This window comes from Heloderma suspectum, chromosome 2 (genome assembly GCF_057233095.1).
Source record: "Heloderma suspectum isolate Gila_16-S chromosome 2, 16-S_ref, whole genome shotgun sequence".
NCBI classification, from domain to species: Eukaryota; Metazoa; Chordata; class Lepidosauria; order Squamata; family Helodermatidae; genus Heloderma; species Heloderma suspectum.
The window spans coordinates 306,280,206-306,300,401 of record NC_139459.1 but is presented as its reverse complement, the minus strand read 5'-3'; the positions used below and the strand labels follow the sequence as shown (position 1 = coordinate 306,300,401).

Here is a 20,196-nt window from a genome sequence, read left to right as displayed (position 1 = left end):
GGTTTTGGCCTCCAACTCTGTCAGCCCCAGCCTGCGTGGCCAATAGTTAGGGATGACTGGAGTTGTAGGGCAAAACATCAGGAGGGACGCAGGTTGGAGAAGGCTGTTCTGCAATCTCTAAAATTTCAGTACATGAAGTGACGCACCTTTAAGGCACAACGTTATGCATGTTTAGACAGAAAAAAAGTTCTACAAGTCCCAGCATTTCCCAGCCAGCCGTGTAGGGCTTTTTTCTGTCTAAACATGCATAGGATTGCACCCTTAATCATATGTTTTGGTACTACACACGCAGGGTTAAAAATGTGTATCTGCTTCAGATGTCGTATTGTTTATTAGGAATACACTGCAACTCTGTGCGATGTTGGTGCCATTTTCACATTATTGATTTATTTTCAAGATAATCTAATATGTATAAAATATATAGCTTTATCTACTTTGGCTGGCACAGAAAATGTCATAGTAAAGCATCAGGATGCTTTACATCAGGATAATGGAAAATGTAACTAAATAGGATATAAATATTGAACCATTTTATTAATGTCGGACAATATACACCAGTTAGCACAATATATGTTGCCATAGCCCAAGAAATCTAATTAAAACACTTTCCTTTCCAAGAAGGTAACAGCTGAAGATAATTTTCAGCATGTTCTTTTAAATGCAATAGTTTCCTTGCAAAGATAAACGCCACAAGGTAGCAGTTATATGCAAAGTAAGGTTCACATAAACAGCCAGGTTTAATCAATGTTCTGGGTGTGTTTGATCAACACATTATGTACCACTGGTGGTACTTTATTATTATTATTATTGTTATATTTATTTATGTCCCGCCTTTTTCCCAATACTCGGACTCAAGGCAGCTTTACAACATTAAAACTTGTACAATTAAAACCTATAAATAGAAATAGAAATATAACTGTACAAAAGTTATAAATATAATTAAATCATCAATATTAAAATTGTAAAAATATCAAAACATTAACAGACAACAAGAAAAATAATATCCATCCATCATATTTTCACAGGTCCAGACTAGTTATTCCCAAAGGCCTGCTGGAACAAAAAAGTTTTTACATGCCTACGAAAGCATATCAAGGAGGGTGCCACCCTCACCTGCCCTGGGAAGGGAGTTCCAGAGCCTTGGGGCAGCCACCGAGAAGGCCCTCTCCTGCTTTACTTTTCAGTCAGTACATTATGTTTAATATTCCAGATCAAGCAACAGTTAACTCAGCTTCATTTTATATTTTCTGAATTCAGCATAAGATGTCTTAATGCTAGCACTCCAAACTGCTTTTTACCAAGAGCCGGATGTTACCTACCTAGAGCAATTTCAGGTAAGGTGTTGAGGTACTGAATGGTCATGCCGCTATTCAATTCAAGTTCTTAACACTAATTTAAGCTGCAGTTACAGTCAGTATTATCTGCATCACCACCCGTTGGTCAGAAAAGTCAGGTCACACAACTGGGTTCACATGTCACGATAAGCCACCATGGTTTGTGACCCATGGTAGGGTCGGCATGGCTAACCACATCAGAACCCAGCATGGGCCATCCAGTGTAGATTATTTTTTCCCAACAATCCACCCTGAGAACCCATGGCTTGTAGTAGGGTTGTTGAATATAGCTTGTTCTCGGGGAGGTTTGTTGTGTCATTTCTGGACTTGCTGGAGTGTAGGGGAAGTGTTGAAAAGGTGGAGGACACTGAGAAGTGTCAGTTCAACACTTAAAACGCAAGAGGATCACATCACCAAGGGGGAGATATGGCCACACTCAGTCATCTATGCCACAGTCGCTTAATAACTTAAGAGTAGCTTATTTTTTAAACAGTCCGCAATGCCCTGCCACACAACCAGGCTCATAAGTTACTGTGCGTAGCTTATTAAGCTACTGTGCCTAATCTAACCCATCCCCTTGCCCCTTGTCCTGCTACAGCCCTCCGACCTGAACAATGGCGCTGTTTCACCCATTCATTACACCGCAGCAGGGGCTACAAGGAGTGAGATCCCAGGATGCACCACGGGGGGGGGCACAAACAAACCCTTGGAAGTTTGCAGGATCGGGACCAAACATCACATGCAGCCTCCCCTAGTTGGGAGGCACCCAGCACACCCACAAAACCCTCAATTGCGCATTTCCCCTCATAGCCATTGCTGTTCCTATTTTTTATTTTTCCTTTGCACTTTTGCACATTTTCAGAGTTGTGAACAGGCATCTTTTCCTCTACTTTTTCTTTTGCACAAATGTGCATTTGCGCATTTTCACAGAAGCAGTCAGGGAAGTCTGTGATTGTGTAACTTCACTACAGCCCAATCTGGGAAGGCTGGCATTCTCAGCAGGGGAGGCTGTCATTATGGTACTTCGCAGCTGTGGGATGACGCAATCAGGGAGGGCTGGCCACAAAAGGAAAAATGGGGTGGCAGCTCTAGCTCCTTGACAGTTTGCTGGAATGTGGCGAAACTGCACAGGTGGGTTGCCTTCACAGGGAGTCCCCAGATGCTATAGTGGATAATTGTGGAACTGCGCTCCTTCATGGAAAAGTGAGTTCTTTCCCTATTCCCCAATTTCCAAAGTTGTGTAGTTTCAAAGTAGTGATCAGGGAAGCCAGTCATTTTGTAACTGTAGCACAGTATCATGGAAAGCTGCGCTGTTTGGCTGCAGTTGTCCCTGGCTGCTTGTCAGATCTCAGAAAAAGGGCTCTGCAGGATGGAGCAGTCACCGCAGCAGTTTTGGCTGCTCTTGCCCGCCAACTCTATAGGCAATTGGAATAAGCCATGGTGAGTGGCAGATGACACAATAACCCGCAGTGGGTTAAATAACCCTTACTGCAGACTGTGGGTTATCACAGTGTGCTATTTTAGCCAAATAAGCCATTATGGATTAAAACATTCTTGACAGACGACACGATAACCAATGATGGGTTAAATAAGCCATCGTGGCATAACTCAATGTGGCTTACTGCAGCATCCAAAACCAGTCATTGTGTGTCCCCTCCCCACCCCCCGCACTTCTATTTTTGGTGCACTTACTCCATTCACCTTTTTTCCCCATTTTCGGTGCTTCTGATTTGTGCTACTGGGTCCCTCCTTTCTCTTACCTTTATTTCTCCCCAGGACCTTCACAGCTGTGTGAAAATTAGCCTATATGCAGCCTCATCTTGTCAATTCGCTTGTATGTTACCTACTCTACTTTGGAGCTCCCTTTGACAGCTGAGACAAGGAAATTGACTGGGCAAGACTACACATATTGGACAGCCAAATCTTCATTCTTGTGCACTTGCAAAAAGAACTGGAGAAAAATTAAAAAACAACCCAATTCTGAGGCACCCCCCCCCAAAAAAAAACCACTGGCAAATGAAAAGGGATAGAGATCAGAGCAGACCAGGATAACGAGACAAGATGGGTTGCTACACAAAGGACACTGGGATATATGCTGGGAGCAGGCTGGAGGACTGAGGGAGACACAGGCCACGCCAAGCCGCACACCTGATTGCCTGTCAAGAGTAACGTGGGTTGGCGAGCAAACAACCAACCCACAGTGGCTTATCCCCTAAGGTGGCTTTTTGTGATGTGTGAACCAGCCGTATGAGACGAGTGCAAGTAAGGGAGAGACACAACCAAGGCTTAGCCTTAGTTACAAGCTGCTCTCCTTAACCACTCAGGGTGGTGGCAAGGGTGCAATGCACACTACGAGGATGAGAAACAATCTTTTCTTTTTCAAAGTCCACAATACAATTTGGATTGAAAGCTCAAGTCGAGCATTAAGTAACACCTGCAAAGTAAGAATAGAAACACATACCAAGCACTCATTTGACCCCCGAATTATCTATTTTTAAAGAACAAAACTTGGTACAGACTACCAGAGCAATATTTCCCTAAAAGCAGTTAATGTGATAGTTCAAATACTATACACCACTATTTAACAGAATTTGATGTCTACTTTTTAGAGCAATTCTGTCATCATCTTATTTCCCTCCTCTAAACCAGTTCATCTACCTTAAAAACCACAGTGAAGCTGATTAGCTGGCTCCCACGTCTGCTATTTCATAAATCAAGATTTTGTAACATAAATTAAGGTGGGTTGGCAAGTCATTATAAATATGCGTATGTGCATGCAGATATTCAGATATGCAATCTTCTAGCTAAAGGCATATTAAGACTATTGTCAAGTGTCATGTGCACTTGTGGTTATTCTTTCACAGATCTCAAGTATTCAGATTGCAATTGTGTGTTTTCCTATTCTTTTCTGCCTTAGCTAATGAGAATGTGCTAAAGAATGTGAATAGAATAAGCAATTTGAACCTTATGACTCACCAAAGATTAAAGCTCTAACATGGCAATCAAAATGCATTACGTGTATGTTTTCAGTAGAGGAAATTGGGGAAAAGGAAAAACTGTTATTTATGCATATTTATAAAGATGTTTCTATCCCTTCAGCTCCCTTGTAGGCTCCTGAAAAGCTGCTCCGAAGGGTTGGGGTGATCCTCTAGAACAGCGTGGGAGATGAAGCAGGGAGCTGCAGGGGCAGCTGCTGAAAACCACCTCTCCATCCTCTAGTGGCAGCCTCCACTGGATCTTGTTTGCAGAAATGGCACTCTGGATCCAACCCAATAAATACAGCACATTGTACAATATTATGTGCCATGTTATATATAAAGTATATGTTCCTAAAGTTGTAGAAAATAAGTAATGCATGTATTTCAATCCCCCCTCCCAAATTTCCATTTATTTTCCCTCACCTCAATGCACATCAAACTGTCAGCAGAGCTAATAAGCTTGGAGGGAGCGATCCTATGTCCCCTAGACAGCGTCTGGGGGACAAAGGATATTTCAGTTTGCTGAATCCAAGCTCAGAGACAGGGCTTGGAGCCAGGAAACCGTGCTCCCTGCCTCCTCCCCAGCCCCCTCGCAGCCAGCACAGAGAGAACCGTGCTGGCTGCTGTTACGAGCTCACAAACATGAGTTCATAGGAGGGGAAAGGAAGGGGTTCGTAGGAGGTATCCCTAGCTGTCTCCAGCCTCCTTCCCTTCCCCTCCCCAAAGCCTCCTCTAGGGGGGTGAAATCACCCCATCTACTTAAAATGCACAAGGCGCCTCCCGCTCTGCACAGGATACTTGTAAGCCTCCAAGTTCGAAGCGTACGAGTAGCTAGGGTGCATCCCATAAGACTGCACCCTAAATAAGCCAAGCAAGCTAGACAAGACCACCATTTCGCTCTACAGAGTCCCTAGCCAATTAGCACAAATAAAATTTTCTTTCCAAGTATACCAATAATGCAGAAGTAACCTTGAACATATTTGCAAAAGAAGTTCCATCAGCATCCCCCCTCCCACCCCCAAATCCACACTGAACAGCATCCTTCCTCTAGCTGTGGCCTGCAGACCTTACTCAAGAGGGAGGAACCACCAAAACCTTAAAGGAAGGGAGGGGAGAAAGATGTGCTACTTTTACATTTAATGACCATAAACATAGGGCTGAATCTAGCAGTCATATGTGTTAGGCCCATTCATCTACACTACAATTAGATACTCTATCATTCCTCTCCTTAACTACCCAAGCTATTTTAACCAATACTGCCTAAACAAGTGTCCAACCAGAGGTGCAGAATCACAGGCCCGTGGGCCACGTCTGGCCCACCTGGGAGCCCAATATGGCCTTCCAGGGTTCCCCAGACAGCCATGCCCTTTCCCTGTCCCCACCCCTTCCTCAAAATCACCAATCATTTCATGGTTTCCTGGCTTCTACATGTTTTTTACCCATTCTAAAAGGCTGAATGCCTCTCCTAAGGCTTAGTAGTAACTAAGAATTTTAAGCTAAAATATGCTGGTACTTTTGGTATTTTGGCCCTGCCCCCTTTGGATTTGGTTCTGCCCCATTTTGCCTTTGGTCCCACCCACCACTGGAATGTGGCCTGTGAGATAGTCTCTGAAACTATATGAGGCCTTCAGGCTGAAAGAGGTACAACACCCCTGCTTTACATAATCAATGGACATAATTGTTATATTCAAATAAATGTAGCACCTTCTTGCCCAATTGCTCACAGAGAGAAATGAAGGAGGGACCAGCTCCTCTTCTCACTTCTATCTGGGTATAATTTGAAATCGTGGCAGAGGATGGTGAGAACTACCAGAAAAAGAATTGTGTGCTGTTGGCAGGAGACTGACAGCAAGGCTCTGGGCTGAGAAGCTGAGCAGGAAAGTGTCCAAGAGATAAGAAAGCTGAAACACAGGAAGACCAGAGGCAGTGTGGCTGGAGAAACAAAACGCTGAACAATATCTAAGTTAGCCATCCCCAATCTGGTGCCTTCTGGATGTGTTGGACTACAATCCCTATTACACCCCAATCTGCATGCTCTCTTGTCATCGCAACAGTCAGCCCAACCAGAGTGTGTCAATGCCCAAAACAAATATGGTTTACATACTACCTAGAGATGCTAAATTTCTGGAAATGTTGAAGCCATGGAAAAATCACATTTTTTTTCCAGGAAAAAAATGGAAAGGGGGGTTTAAATATCTGCAGTACTTACTTTCTTGTCAACCCTAAACTTATGTTATTGCTTTAACATAAAATGCATCATTTATCACAACTAATATAAAAATTGCACTATTCTGGCATATTTTAATGAAGTATACAGAGGAATTCTATGCTTGGTTTTACTCGGAAGTAAAACCAAGCATTTAGTCAAACTTACCACCAGATAAGCATACACAAAACTGCAAGCTCTAAACCTGCTTTTTTGCAACCTGGTGCACTTCTAGATGTTTTGGAGTACAACTCCCAGCATTCCTGACCACTGGTCATCCTGATTGGGGCTCCAGCTGGGGAAGGTTGATGTAAAGTATGCATGCTTTAGGGTGCATTCTGGCTGAGGTATGCAGGGAGTTGTAGGATTTTTTTTCTGTCTAAACATGCACAGGATTGCACCCTAAGTAATTTAAGCAGAGAGGTTAGGTAGGTAAGTAACTTTGTTCATTCATGCAGGCAAAGCCAATTATTCCATTAGAGACCAAATGCAATTCTATTTCATTGTAGGCTTTCTGCATGTAAGTAAACACACTTTGGGGATCGCTGATATTCAGCCTAGACCCTCCTCAAAAAACATTAAAAAAAACAGCTCACCTTTGTGTCTTCCCTGGGATTCCTCAAGGAAAGCTTATTTTATCTCTTATGAGATCCCTACTTCCCTCATAGAATTACAATTCCCGTGAGAGAGGGAAATACTATTAAACCACTTTAAGTGTGCAAACCTATGCATGTTTAGACAGAAAAATGTCCTAGAATTCCCAGCATGCCCCAGTTGTAGGATTTTTTTCTGTCTAAACATGGATAGTATTGCTCCCTTACAGAGCAATGCTATATTTGTCTAATCAGAAGCTCCAGTGAGTTCAATAGGGCTTATTCCCAGAAAAATGTGTATGGGATTGCCATCTTAGTTTTGTACAAAAGGCCAGAAGATGCAGGATACTTGCTTCCAGAATCTCTAAACTAGATCAAAAGTTACCAGCAGGTAAGCAACAAATCACAAGAAACAAAGGCCCTGTATGCTCCTCTCAGGAAGTTGGCAGCACCCTAAGATTTAGCCTTCACCCCTTCCATTTGAATTTTATGAAGAGAAGTGCATGCTACTGAATTAGGTTTTAAAATAACAAGTATCCCAATAAAAATAGTTTCTAACTAAATGAGTTCAAATACAACATTAAAAACTTTTAGGCTGCAGTCCTCCACACTTACCAAGAAGGAAGTCCCACTGAATTCAATGGGGCATACTTCTGCGTAAACATGCAAAGGATTGCACCGTAAGTGTACTTTACTGCTTTTTCCCTTATCAACTATTTCAGTTCAAAATTTTTGAAATATTTGTACAGCATGTAAAATCATTGTGCACTTTTTTGTTTACTAATAATCCAAACAAAACATGCTACATTGGATCCTAGTCAATTTAGTGCATTGGGAAGAACTGTGATTGAAAGATTTCCAGGAAACCCACACCATAGAACAGTAGGGTTGGAAGGGGCCTATAAGATCATCAAGTCCAACCCCCTGCTCAATGCAGGAATCCAAGTCAAAGCATCCCTGACAGATGGCTGTCCAGCCTCATCTTGAATGCCTCCAGTGTGGGAGAGCCCACCACCTCCCTAGGTCATTGGTTCAGCCTGATGTTCAGCCAGAATCTGGCTTCCTGTCACTTGAGCCCACTACTCCATGTCCTGCACTCTGGGATGATCAAGAAGAGATGCTGGCCTTCCTCTATGTGACAACCTTTCTAGGACTTGAAGAGTGCTATCATATCTCCCCTCAGTCTTTATTTATTTATTTATTTATTCATTCATTCATTCATTTCATTTCTATACCGCCCAATAGCCGAAGCTCTCTGGGCGGTTCACAAAAACAGTCTTCTCTTCTCAAAGCTAAACATGCCCAGTTCTTTCAGTCTCTCCTCATAAGGCTTTGTTCCAGACCCCAGATCATCTTCCTTGCCCTCCTCTGAACCCTCTCCAGTTTGTCTGCATCCTTCTTAAAGTGTGGTGCCCAGAACTGGACACAGTACTCTAGATGAGGTCTAACCAGTGCTGAGTAGAGGGGAACTAGTACTTCATGGGATTTGGAAGCTATGCTTGTATTAATGCAGCCCAAAAGAGCATTTGCCTTTTTTGCAGCCACATCACATTGTTGGCTCATATTCAGCTTGTGGTCTACAACAATTCCAAGATCCTTCTCGCTTGTAGTGTTGTTGAGCCATGTATCCCCCATCTTGTAACTGTGCCTTTGGTTTCTTTTTCCTAGGTGCAGAACTCGGCATTTATCCCTATTAAATGTCATTCTGTTGTTTTCTGCCCAGCGCTCCAGTCTATCCAGATCACTTTGAATTCTGTTTCTGTCTTCCAGGGTATTAGCTATCCCGCCCAATTTTGTGTCATCTGCAAATCTGATCAGTATTATCTGCAGCTCCTCCTCCAAGTCATTAATAAAAATGTTGAAGTCCAGGACTGAGCCATGTGGTACCCCACTCGTTACCTCTCCCCAGTCTGAGAAGATCCCATTGATAAGCACTCCGAGTCCCATTCTGTAGCCCACTGTGGATCCACCTGATAGTTGTTTCATCTAGCCCACTTTTAGCTAGTTTGCTCATCAGGATATCATGGGGCACTTTGTCGAAAGCTTTGCTGAAATCGAGATATATTATGTCCATCATGCATGGAAAGAGAAGAGCTCATGGAAAAACTTACCCAGGGCCTAGGAACAGAAACAGCCATGCAATGTTATCAGGAAAGGATCATTGCCTCCCTAGCTCACAGTGTTCAGCTTCCAAAGAGGCATCAATTGCATCCCCCTCCATTCTGAACTAACCCACCAAATCTTTGTATGGAAGGTACATCATATTCCTACTTTCCTCCTTATATAGCTGAAAATAACCAATAACTGCTTATGGAAAAAACCATCATGTTCAATTCTATTATACGTTCAAGAAATATCATCATAGTGCACACAAAAACCCCCATCATACCTCGGGTCTTTCCTTCAGTACTTTTCTAGACCACAACCCCCAGCATTCCTGACTACTGGCCAATTTGGCCAGGGTTGTTGGGAGTTGAAACCCAAAACATCTAGAGTACACCAGGTTAGCAAAGCCTAGGTCAGACCCACACTTTCTCCTAAAGAGTTTTTCCCTGCCCCTAGAATCCCCCCACCCTTACCTTCCAGCTCTACTGTTTGCCCTTTGTATAATTTAGGTAACTTTTAATACCTGTGTTTCCCTTGAGTACACTCATCCTCTACATTTTTTTCCACCTCTTAAATGTCTGCTATCATGTTCTCTGCTTCTTTTGTGGTAATAGAAAGGGGTTTCAACATACTCTTGCCAATACTTTTCCATAGTCAATGTTGTCGACTAGTTCAAGTATGGATGATATTTTACATCTACATATTTGTATTGCTATTTTTTGTATTAGCTCCCTCTCTAGTATAGGCCAGCTATGACTCCCTATAAATAGTTTGGTAGCTTATGAGCAAGAGTCGTACAAGACCAAAGAAGAGCACTTACTCAACACAAAGTCCTTGGCTTCCTCATTTTCCAGCATCTCTTGTGTTACAACATCAGTGCGAAAATTACCCACATTTGAAACCTTAGTGGCAAGAAACAAGCAGCACCTTGACAGCTAAAATCCATCAACTAAATAATGCATGTTCTTTAATAAATCAGAACTTCCACTTCCAGGAGTATGTCAGAAAATATACAAGTGGCACCAGAGAAGAAATCTAACAACTGATCTAACTGATTTTATTACTCTGCATGATACTTTTAGGTAAGGCTTTTTAATTATATGCTTCTTTGCTTAAAGTAAAAACATGCATATAACCTGCAGCCACAAGCATATGATAAATCTCGGTATTCAACATGTTGCCCTGCCCCAATTACCCCATTTCCATCAAGGAAGCCTCTATCCCCACGACTGCAGTGTGGGTGTCTAGAGTGACACACCCAAGGCAACATGAAGAGGAAGAGAGAGAGAAAAAAACCACCATCCATACCTAATCCCATTATTTTACTTCCCACTCTACAATTAACCTCACCTTTTCATTCTCCTCGCGAATATATTAAAAGCCTTCTGATATGAGGTCGAGATTTTTCAGTTGGTGTTAGCCCAGATTTTGTAAGACTCCTTAAAAATCCTTTAATTCCTATTTCTAGATATAATTTTCAGCACCTACTTGTAACTTCCTATTCCAAACCTTACACAAAAGTAACAGCTGGCAAAATTGGAAGTGGCACACTAGTCAAAGCAAAGTGACTGACTGGAGATTTGTCGCCTGCTACCGTCCACATTCACTCCGACGTCCCACTGATTTCACTGACTTCCATTTCCAAAGCAGCGAAATGCTCAGAATGTTAAATCTAGCGGGGCATTCAGTTCGGAAATCCTGGCACTAAGTTCACTTAAGATGCAGCAGGAAAGCGACAAGGTGTGGTGGTTTTATACAGACTTTGATTTCCACTTCAGGTTCATCTCGAATCATACCCCCCCCGCCCCCCTTTTTTTTTAAACGAGGCAAGCAATGTCAGATAAACATTACCAAGGCAGGGAGCGATCTCGGTCCCCCATCCCTCTGCGATGGTACTGCTTTTAGTCGCTCAAAGGCGAATAACGTTCTGCTCCAGAAGTTGGTCTGGAGCCACAAGGCACCGTCCACACGGCACCCGGTCCCTCCTTCCTTCCCCACCGAGGGCTGACCGCCTGGGTGGTGAAGCCCCCCCTCGCGCAGAAGCACGGGAGCGGGAGAGCCCCCTCGGCCCGTCCCACCGCCTCCCCCTCGCCGAGACTGGAGGCTGCGCTTGAGGCGCAGTCCAGCGCCGCGCCCCGGGGCGGGCAGGGAGGAGCGCGCTCGCGGAGGCAGGAGGGGGCTCCGGCTACAGGGCCGCCCGGCAGCCCCAGGCAGGAGAGCGCGAGCGCGGCCGCCTCCCCCGCGCCAGGCGGCCCGGCGCGGCCCTCTCCGGCCTCCGCTCCCTGCCCGCTGCCTCGCTCAGGGGTCGTTGCCAAGGCGACGCCCGCTTCCCCCTCCCCTCCCCTCCCCTCCCCTCCCCGCGCCGCGCCGCGCCATACCTTCCTGCAGAACGGACAGTAGCTCTTGCTGAAGATCATGACCCGGTGAGAGCTGATCAGGCTCCGCACGCGAAGCTTCAGCGCGTCCCAGTCCGGGAGACGGACCTGGGCAGGAGGCGGCATGGCTAGCGCTCGCCGAGGCCGAGCCGGCAGAGGAGGACGAGCCGCTGCCGGTACGCGGCGGCGGATCCCTGCTTAGGCGCTGGACGCACTCGGGACGTTTGCGCACGCGCGGCGGCGGCGGCGGCCCGGCCCCGCCCCGCGAGCCGCCGCCCGTCGGCTGCCCCCGCCGAGGAGGAGGCTGGGGGGGGCCGCAGGAACGGCCGAGAGGCGGGAGGGAGAAAAGGGGCCGTCCCGTGCGTTTCTTTCGAGGCGGGCCGACAGGCGAGCCCCCAGGGCCGGGCCCGTGACTGGCGAGCAAACGAAGGGAGGGTCGGAAGTGAAGTCACAATGCCGGGCGCTGCACGAGGCTGCGCGCCTCCTGCGCGCGCCGATCGCGAGAAGCTGCGGCCTCAAGATGTCGCCCGGTGTGCTCGCGCTCCTCCCCGCCCGCCCCTTGGAGGCGTCGGGTTGGGTGGGGGCGTCGGTTGTTCTCAGATACAAGCCTCACGCGACGCATGGCTTCGCAGCGCGGTCCCGTGCGTGTTTGCGCGGGTCGTCTGAGTAGACCCGCGTGGGGTTGCTCTGTGGAGGCGGCAGCCCCGTGCGCCTGGACTTGATAGCAAGCTCCGCGTAGCTCGATGGGACTTCCATCCGAGTCAGCTGTAAGATCCCGCTGAGGTAAATGGAGCTTGCTATCAGGTAAAGGGTGCGGAGGACTGCAGCCTCCACAGAGCAAGCCTATGCATGTCTACTCAGACGTAAATCCCACAGAATTCAGTGGTACTTCAAGGTAAACGTGCATCCGATTGCAACCTCAATACATTTCAACGATTATCGTTATATATAATTTAAACCAATAATGTATTATTATTAGCAGTAATATGCACTTCAGAATGATACATTTTTAAGCTAACAATTTGAGATTTTTATTTAATTATGGAAGAGAGAAATCACCTCTACTTTTGCCAGAATAATAGAAATGAACTCCAGCTTACAAAAAGTGCCTCTAATGTATGCATTTTTTCGTAGACTTTCCCCTCATCACTGGGTCAGTGAATTGTGCAGACTTGGGCTGAGAGTGCGTCAGGCATGAAATCCTTAGATAAAAACCACACACAATATGCAAATATCCAAGTATAAGATACTTACATTTGAAATCTATTATAATTTCCTAAATCAAATTTAAGTATTCAGTGACCTCATTCCAGAACTGTTAAACAAGTTTATACAACCATAGCATATTGTGCACAAAATAAGCACACAACACAAGAGCATCTCCAACAATTGATGGGTGATTTGGTTTCTATTTGCAAGTCACTGAGACATCCAAAAACCTCTGTGGATAATTTGAAATTGTATTAATTGTAATTCTATATCTAGTGTTGTTTGCTTAATGGGCTGTAACACTTCCATCTATTGATTAGAATGAGTCACTTCATTACGCTCCTTACTCGAAGCCTCCCTGTTTTTCTTAGAGATTCTGGACTAGCACCAATTAGATATTTAGCATAAACTGGAACTGGGTGAGGTGGTTTTTAAGTATTTTGCAATAGTTCTCTCTGATGGAATATCTGAAATTGCACAAACATCTATCTGGCCCTGAATATGTTGACAGTTTTTTACGCTGAAAGTAATCCCATTTTTCATGAGATGCTTAAAAGTATCTGTTTTGTAACGTTTCAAAATGTGCCAGAATACCATAATTGTCCAGGGCCGGAACTACCATAAGGCTGTCACTTCGGGCAGCTGATCACAAAAGGGCAGCAAATGGTTGGTTATTTATTATTGTTGTATTTTTAGTGGCAGGAGGGAAACAGACTTGTGGGACTTTCTCAGGAGACTAAATAACTTGAGGAATCGGAATAACTACCGCGCCTTGGATACTATGCACTTCAAGTTGTTGGGGGAGGGGCATTTACTTACTCCATCTCAGGCAGCAAAATGTCTTTAGCTGGCCCTGTCATGACCAGTAACATCCTGAAAGGTTTGTATGCCTGCCAAGCCCAGTTTTTCCAATAAAGATTTTACCTCCCAAGTTCAATATTAGATTATGCCATAGTTGGAATCCCAAGTTATGATAGATACCAATACTCTTTTGAGTCACTACAAGGCCATGATGGGCCCTGGGGCTAGCAGGCTGCAGTGGCCCTCCTACTCTGCCCCCAGCACTGAACTCACACCTGACATTTGTACATGCGCATGCACACACACAGTCAAAGAAAGCTGTTTTATGTACAACAACCTATTGTTTTAACTACATATCTTAGTGAAAATCATTTTCTATGCTTTCCTGAAAGCAAAACACTCTAAGACCTTGTCCGTGGTAGAGAACTCAAATATAAACACAAGCTCCAATTTATCACTTCCCCCTTTACAGCATATAGCACACAGACAACACAGAAACGCACAGACTCCCTGCCTCATTCAGACGTGACCGGGGACTACCTCAGGAGAAATGTCTCGACGCTAAGAGCAGTTTTACAAGGGTCCAGTTACCTAGAGGTGGGATCTCCATCACTGGATGTCTTCAGGCAAAGTCTGTTCAGTCATCTGTTGGAGCTATTCTAGGTCTGGATTTCCTCCATCCAACACAGGTTGGATTAGATGGCCTACAAGAACCCCTCTAAGGGTGCAATCCTATGCATGTTTACACAGAAAAAAGCTGGCTGGGGCATGCTGGGAGTTGTAGGACTTTTTTCTGTCTAAACATGCATAGGATTGAGCCTTAACTCCATGATTCTAGAAGGGTACAATAGAAAAAGATTTTTGCCCTCCATCACATCTTAATTCCATGGATCCTACCCAATAGCACAAGTCAATGACTCTAGTGCAAGATGAGGGCAACAATGTCTTGTTGCACTGTGCAGAGCAAATTGTTTTGAGTGATATCCATTGCGGATGAATATACCGGATCAGCCTTACGCAACCTGGCACCCTTCAAATGTGTTGAGCTACAACTCCCATCATCCCCAGCTAACATGCCATGCACTAGATCTTGGATTGTTACAGAGCAGGGGTGTAGAACCTCAGGCCCAGGGGCCAAATCTGGCTGTCCTGGCCCTCTGGGGTTCCCAGATGGCTGTGCCCTCTCCCTCCCAATCATATATCATTGGCTGTTTTCCCAGCTTTTGTGGAGTTCTTTCCCCCATTCTAAAAGGTTGAAATGCCTCTCCTAGGGCTTAACTGCTGGTACTAAGAGCTTTAAGCCAAATAAAATGTTGGTATTTTTTGGCCCTGCTGCTTTTGCCTGTGGCTCCACCCCTATATTCTGTGTAATATAGATCCATATTATGCTTTTTCCTTTGCTGGCCCCCTCCGCCCATTTTGGTATGGCAAATTCTTCAAGAGTATAGGTCCAACTAATTCACTTATTCAGAAGCTTTTTCAGCATCTGATGACACAACTCCTAATGTGAGAGAATTCAGTGGGGTTTATTATTACATGTGCGTTCCAATTGACATAGTGGAGCTTATTTCTAAGTAAACATCAAGGGCCAAGTTTTGAGTAAACATTATCAAGGACATGCGCTATGCTGTTACTGTTTCAGAGATATCCCCAACTGAATCCCTGACATAGACAATAGCAGCAAAATTAGCAATGCTGAGGCCAAGTGCCGCTCATGTGCAGTGAGTAACATCCTAGTGGAAGCCGGAATTAGGAAGTGCAAAAGTTCACTTTAAACCACAAGACAAAGTGTACAGCCAAATCCGCCTGATGTTAGGGATGTGACCGTGTGGATTCAGTGGACTAGTTTTCCTAATACAACACAGTGAGATTTGTGTGGCTGTCCAACGTGATCTTACATGTGACTAGTTCCAGACCTATCGTGCTCTTAGTGAACCCCGCAATCTATCCCATGGAAAGGCTGTGTACATGATCCAGTGTCCCTAGAGTTTGCCTCTTCTTGTTTTTATTTAATCTTGCACTCAATCTCTTTCATATGACCACATGTAGAACCAATTATGTGAAAAACCTGGGAAGAAAATAGAAGTGATTAGAGCAGAAGGATGCTAGGATAGGAGCTGAGAACCTGGATGTACTCATAATTCTTTCTCTGGCTTTCTTTCTGCCACCAGTTCACAATGTATTTGTACACTGAACTTACTGGGGACCATTTGTCCCATTTGGGGAAGAGGCAATTAAAAAAAAAAAAAGATTTAAACAACAAGGCTGCGATTGTTATCTGGATGGTATTCGTCTCACCCACTTGTCTTGTACATGGCATTCCACGGTCCAGTGTTGGGTTGTATGGAGAAAAACATATCAGCTGGGCTTATGTCCCTTAAACACAAGTTGGATTTTCACAAGAACGACTACATATTTACAATTCCAAAATATGTTTTGCATTTCTTTCAGACCAAATCATTCCCACAAAGCACGTAGCTGAAAGAACATCCCTACATAACCCCATAGATGCTATTATCCAGCAAAGGAATGTCCAAGGGAGACTTTAGCATGAAATTGCTGAACTGGAACTCATCATGATGTTTGATTTTATTTATTAGAGCTTGAATAGAGATAATGTTGCCCAATGCCGGTTTTAATTAACATATTTATTTATTTACAATGTTTATATACTGCTCCACATCAAAAGATTACAATATTAAAATATTGTAAATGGTTTCTGTTGCCGCTTTTATATTCTTTTACATTCTTTCTGTTATATGTTTTATCACTGCTTTTGTTTTTATTATGTTATGTCACCATGAGAGTTTTGAATATAGGACAACTCAAAAATGGAAATAACGAGATAACAGAACTGGGATGATTGTATTATCATCAGTTATTGCAGTCAAATACTGTATTTCTTTAATCCCATTGCCACTTGATCCCACTGTTTGCAAAAAATAAAATAAGCATTTCTGTATATCGGTGTGTGTGTGTCCGCTGCATTCATACACATACACGCACATAGGGATGCTGGAGAAATTTGAGATGGACTAAAATGGGTTTGGATTTCTAAGAATTCGACCTGCGGAATCTGCTGCAGACTGGCCACTCCGTGGACTTTCGGATCTTTTTTTGACTTTCCTAAAATGTATGCACATTTATTCTTAGGAAAATACACATGTTTCTGCTGAGACATATGCCATCCTCGAAAATATACGTGGGGAAAAGTTGAATGGAATGGGGAACAATACACTAAATATTACGTACTAACATAAATTATGTGCATTGTTGCAAACCCTCTTATGGAATTATTTGCGTATTTTTCTGCATAAAGAAAAAAATTCAAATCTGTCTGTGAATGGACGCCAGAACGAACAACGACGCCCAATCCGCAAAACACACGCAGGACAGATTTCACAAAATCCGGACATCCCTACCCACACATTGCGGACGACGCTTTAGGCATCTGATGAAGTGAACTCTAGTCCAAAAGAACTTATGCTTAAATACAATTATTAGTCTCTAAGGTGCCACAAGACTCTTTGTTGTTTGAGCCACCTAAACATGTGATTCTTTAACTTTTCTGCCTACGAGCTTCATAAGCCTGAACTTTTTGAGCTCAGCCTCAGGGAATGAGAAAGCCTGGCAAAACCTGCCACCTGGAGGACAGCAGCTGACACTGCATCTTCTGGATTATGCTAAATTTCTGTCCTGGGCAGATCGTCTCAGTCTTCAGATAAATGTTTGAATATAGGAGAGAGAATTCTGAATACAATGGATTAAAACATTTTAAAATAATTAATTACATGAAAGACCCATTCCTCATTTGGCAATAACTCAGACCTTTGCATTCAGAAGGAAAGTTTGTGGTTACTTGAAGGTACTCATAGGCTACAGTCCAACATAGGATTAGGTTTCTTAAATCCAATGAAAACAATGGGTTTAAGGAGCATGCCTAACCTTGAGTTGGATTAGGCCATAATCTTTAGAGCAAATAAGGAGGGTGTGTGTAGACACAAGACGGAAGTTGCACAGTTAGGACAGCTTCAGACAATATACAGATTTCCTGCACTGAGGTCCAAAACACCTCATAAGCTATGTGTAGATCTTCACATATACAACATTGGAATAGATGGATATGGTTATCCAGGCATGGAAATGCTTTCTGTGTCAGAAATGTTATGTCCTACGCAGAAATCAAAATTACAGACCAAGAAAAGCTGGAATCATATCTGCCCTTCAGGTTCTCTGTTTGTCTTGATTGCTGCCCCCCCCCCAGTTCTGTTCAGAGAAAATGTCAAGAGTTTGTTGCCATCCCTCAATTCAAATTATACATTATGACACAAAATACTGACACACTGGACTTGAGTTCTTGGGCTCTGTGCCAGTTCCACCATGTATCCCTATTAATTTCAAGACAGAAATGTGAGGTAAGGCTCCATCAGGAGGAGGAAAATATTGCTGTGGGAAGCACAAACATCTTTCTTACCACCTACCTCTCTTCCTGATGCTGGGAAAGATTGAAGGCAAAGGGAGAAGGGGATGGCAGAGGATGAGATGGCTAGATAGCATCACCGATGCAATGAAGATGAACTTGAGCACACTCTGGGAGAGAGCGGAGGACAGGAAGGCCTGGCGTGCTGTGGTCCATGGGGTCACGAAGAGTCGGACATGACTTAACGACTGGACAACAACAACCCCTCTTCCATTTTTTATGGCTTGCTTGCTTGGTTCAAAAGAAGTAGAACCAGTGCAGCTTGGTGGCTCCGATGTCAGTGGGGCGGTGAATCTGTTCTGGGTTTCAGTCAGAACCAGTCAGATCTCTAGAGCTATCCAAGGTGCTTCCACACTTTGGATAGCTCCTTTAGAGTTCTGACTGGTTCTGACTGAAACCTGGAACAGATTCACTGCCCCACTGACATCGGAGCCACGAGGCTCCACTGAGCAGAACCTTCCTATTTGGCAGTGCAATATGTTATTCGTTCATTTAGTTATATAAACATTTATATATCACTTAAAAACATACACAACAAAAATGGAAAACCAGCAGCATAATAAACGATCACTCTGGGGATCAGGCAGCATCAAAAGTCCATTTAAGCAGAACAGGGCTAAACAAGGAAGGGGGCTAAACAAGCCTCCCAAGGGAGGCTGTTCCAGGGCTTCTGTGCCACCACCAAGAAGGTTCTGTCATGCATACTCACCAGGCCAGCTGCAGATTGTAGCATGGCACACCAGTATTGCTAGCCATGTAAAGCATATCCTCCTCTTATCCTCACCCTCAATATGGATTGTGCTGGGGTCTGTTTTTCAGGGAAATTTTTTCTCACCACCATAGTTCATAAAGCACATTGTGGGCCCTGAATGATTCTTACTGCTCTGATCTGTTCACCTCTCATAACAGAAAAGGATTGATACTAACAGCAACATCATCTTTAGGGTAAGTTACCCCCCCCTCAGTGTTTTCTCACAATTACTCTGGGTTGTATCCAGTGGTGTTGTTCCGCCAGCAGGAGGGAGCTACTGGTTTAATGGATTTCCCCCTCACCCCTGCAGTCCCCCCCCCCCAAATCTGATCTGAAGGGTTGGGGAACCTTCCGGAGCAGATCTGCAGTGCATGCTGAGGGCTGCAGGGAGGAGGGGGAGCAGGGAGAAGCAGAAGATGGAGAAGTCTGGTTAGGTGGGTGGAAGGCCCACTGTGCGAGCAGACTTCTGCTCAAGCGAAGATTGGCTCCAACCCATTATTTCAAAACTCTTACAGTATTTAAGAACTCTTAAAGAAGAATTCTTGACTTCTTCTAAGGAAGCCCAGCACTGCTCCCCACCTCCTGGCCAGAGCAGGATCAAAAAGAGGGCAGCAACATTAGAAGGTCAATGGGGGAGGTGGGCCTCAAACTGGTGGTAACTGGAGAATTTATTGAGTGGAAAGTGCATTTTTCCATTCAGTACATTCTCCATTTGGCACCAGTTTCCCATTCCATGTGGGCTCAGGCCTTCTCTGTGATAGTACCACAACTATGGAAAACCTCCCATAAAGACCCACCTGACATCTTACTCATCCAGTGTTTGTAGTTACTCCCCACTCCTGAATGACCCTGTGGTGTTGCTCATTCATTATACTGTGTTGATTATTTCATGAGCTTTTACTTATTTTATATACACTTTTTTATTATTGTTGTGAACCATATTGAGCAATTCATTTTGGAAAGGCAGTATAACTATTTTAAAAATAAATGAAGAAAAAATGCAAGTAAGGTGGTGAAGGAATCCAATGGAGAAAACAAGGAAGTTGTGCCCCCTCCGAAAGAGATGGTATGTAATGGACTGACTAGAGATTATTAGATGAATCAACTGTATTCCAAAAGACAGCCCTGAATATTCATCCTTAAGACCTTGGGTCTCCTTTGCAAGAGTAATGATGAAGTGAGACAGCCTTTTCAGAGGAGACCGTCGCAGTCTTCCTTAGTATCCACTATCCATTCATTTCAGAAATGACATGGAAATGTATTATTTATTGTCATTAACATTTATATACTGCCTTATTTGCTAAAAAGGAAGCTTCTGTCATCTCGGATTTACCGATCAGTTATCTCAACTATCAAATGTTTC

At 44.1% G+C, this 20,196-nt stretch overlaps 1 protein-coding gene and 1 long non-coding RNA gene across 3 annotated transcripts in view; one reads left to right on the top strand and one right to left on the bottom strand.

Annotated features, from left to right (window-relative positions):
* The window catches only part of LOC146354928 (uncharacterized), a 29,032-nt gene extending 24,357 nt beyond the window's left edge, over positions 1-4,675 (top strand). The window contains exons 3-4 of the long non-coding RNA XR_014788541.1: positions 1,026-1,183; positions 4,434-4,675. This is a non-coding gene — a long non-coding RNA (uncharacterized LOC146354928). The remainder of the gene's footprint in view (positions 1-1,025; positions 1,184-4,433) is intronic.
* Positions 1-11,809, bottom strand: part of TXNRD3 (thioredoxin reductase 3) — a 31,029-nt gene extending 19,220 nt beyond the window's left edge. Inside the window, exon 1 of one of the 2 annotated variants that reach the window (XM_084840191.1) lies at positions 11,596-11,809. In XM_084840191.1, the coding sequence (XP_084696317.1) occupies positions 11,596-11,718 (123 nt within the window). In that variant the 5' untranslated portion in view covers positions 11,719-11,809. Of the gene's footprint in view, positions 1-11,068; positions 11,543-11,595 lie in introns of those variants that run through there. The other variant, XM_084840192.1, reaches the window with a different exon arrangement.
* Between the last annotated feature and the right edge of the window lie 8,387 nt (positions 11,810-20,196).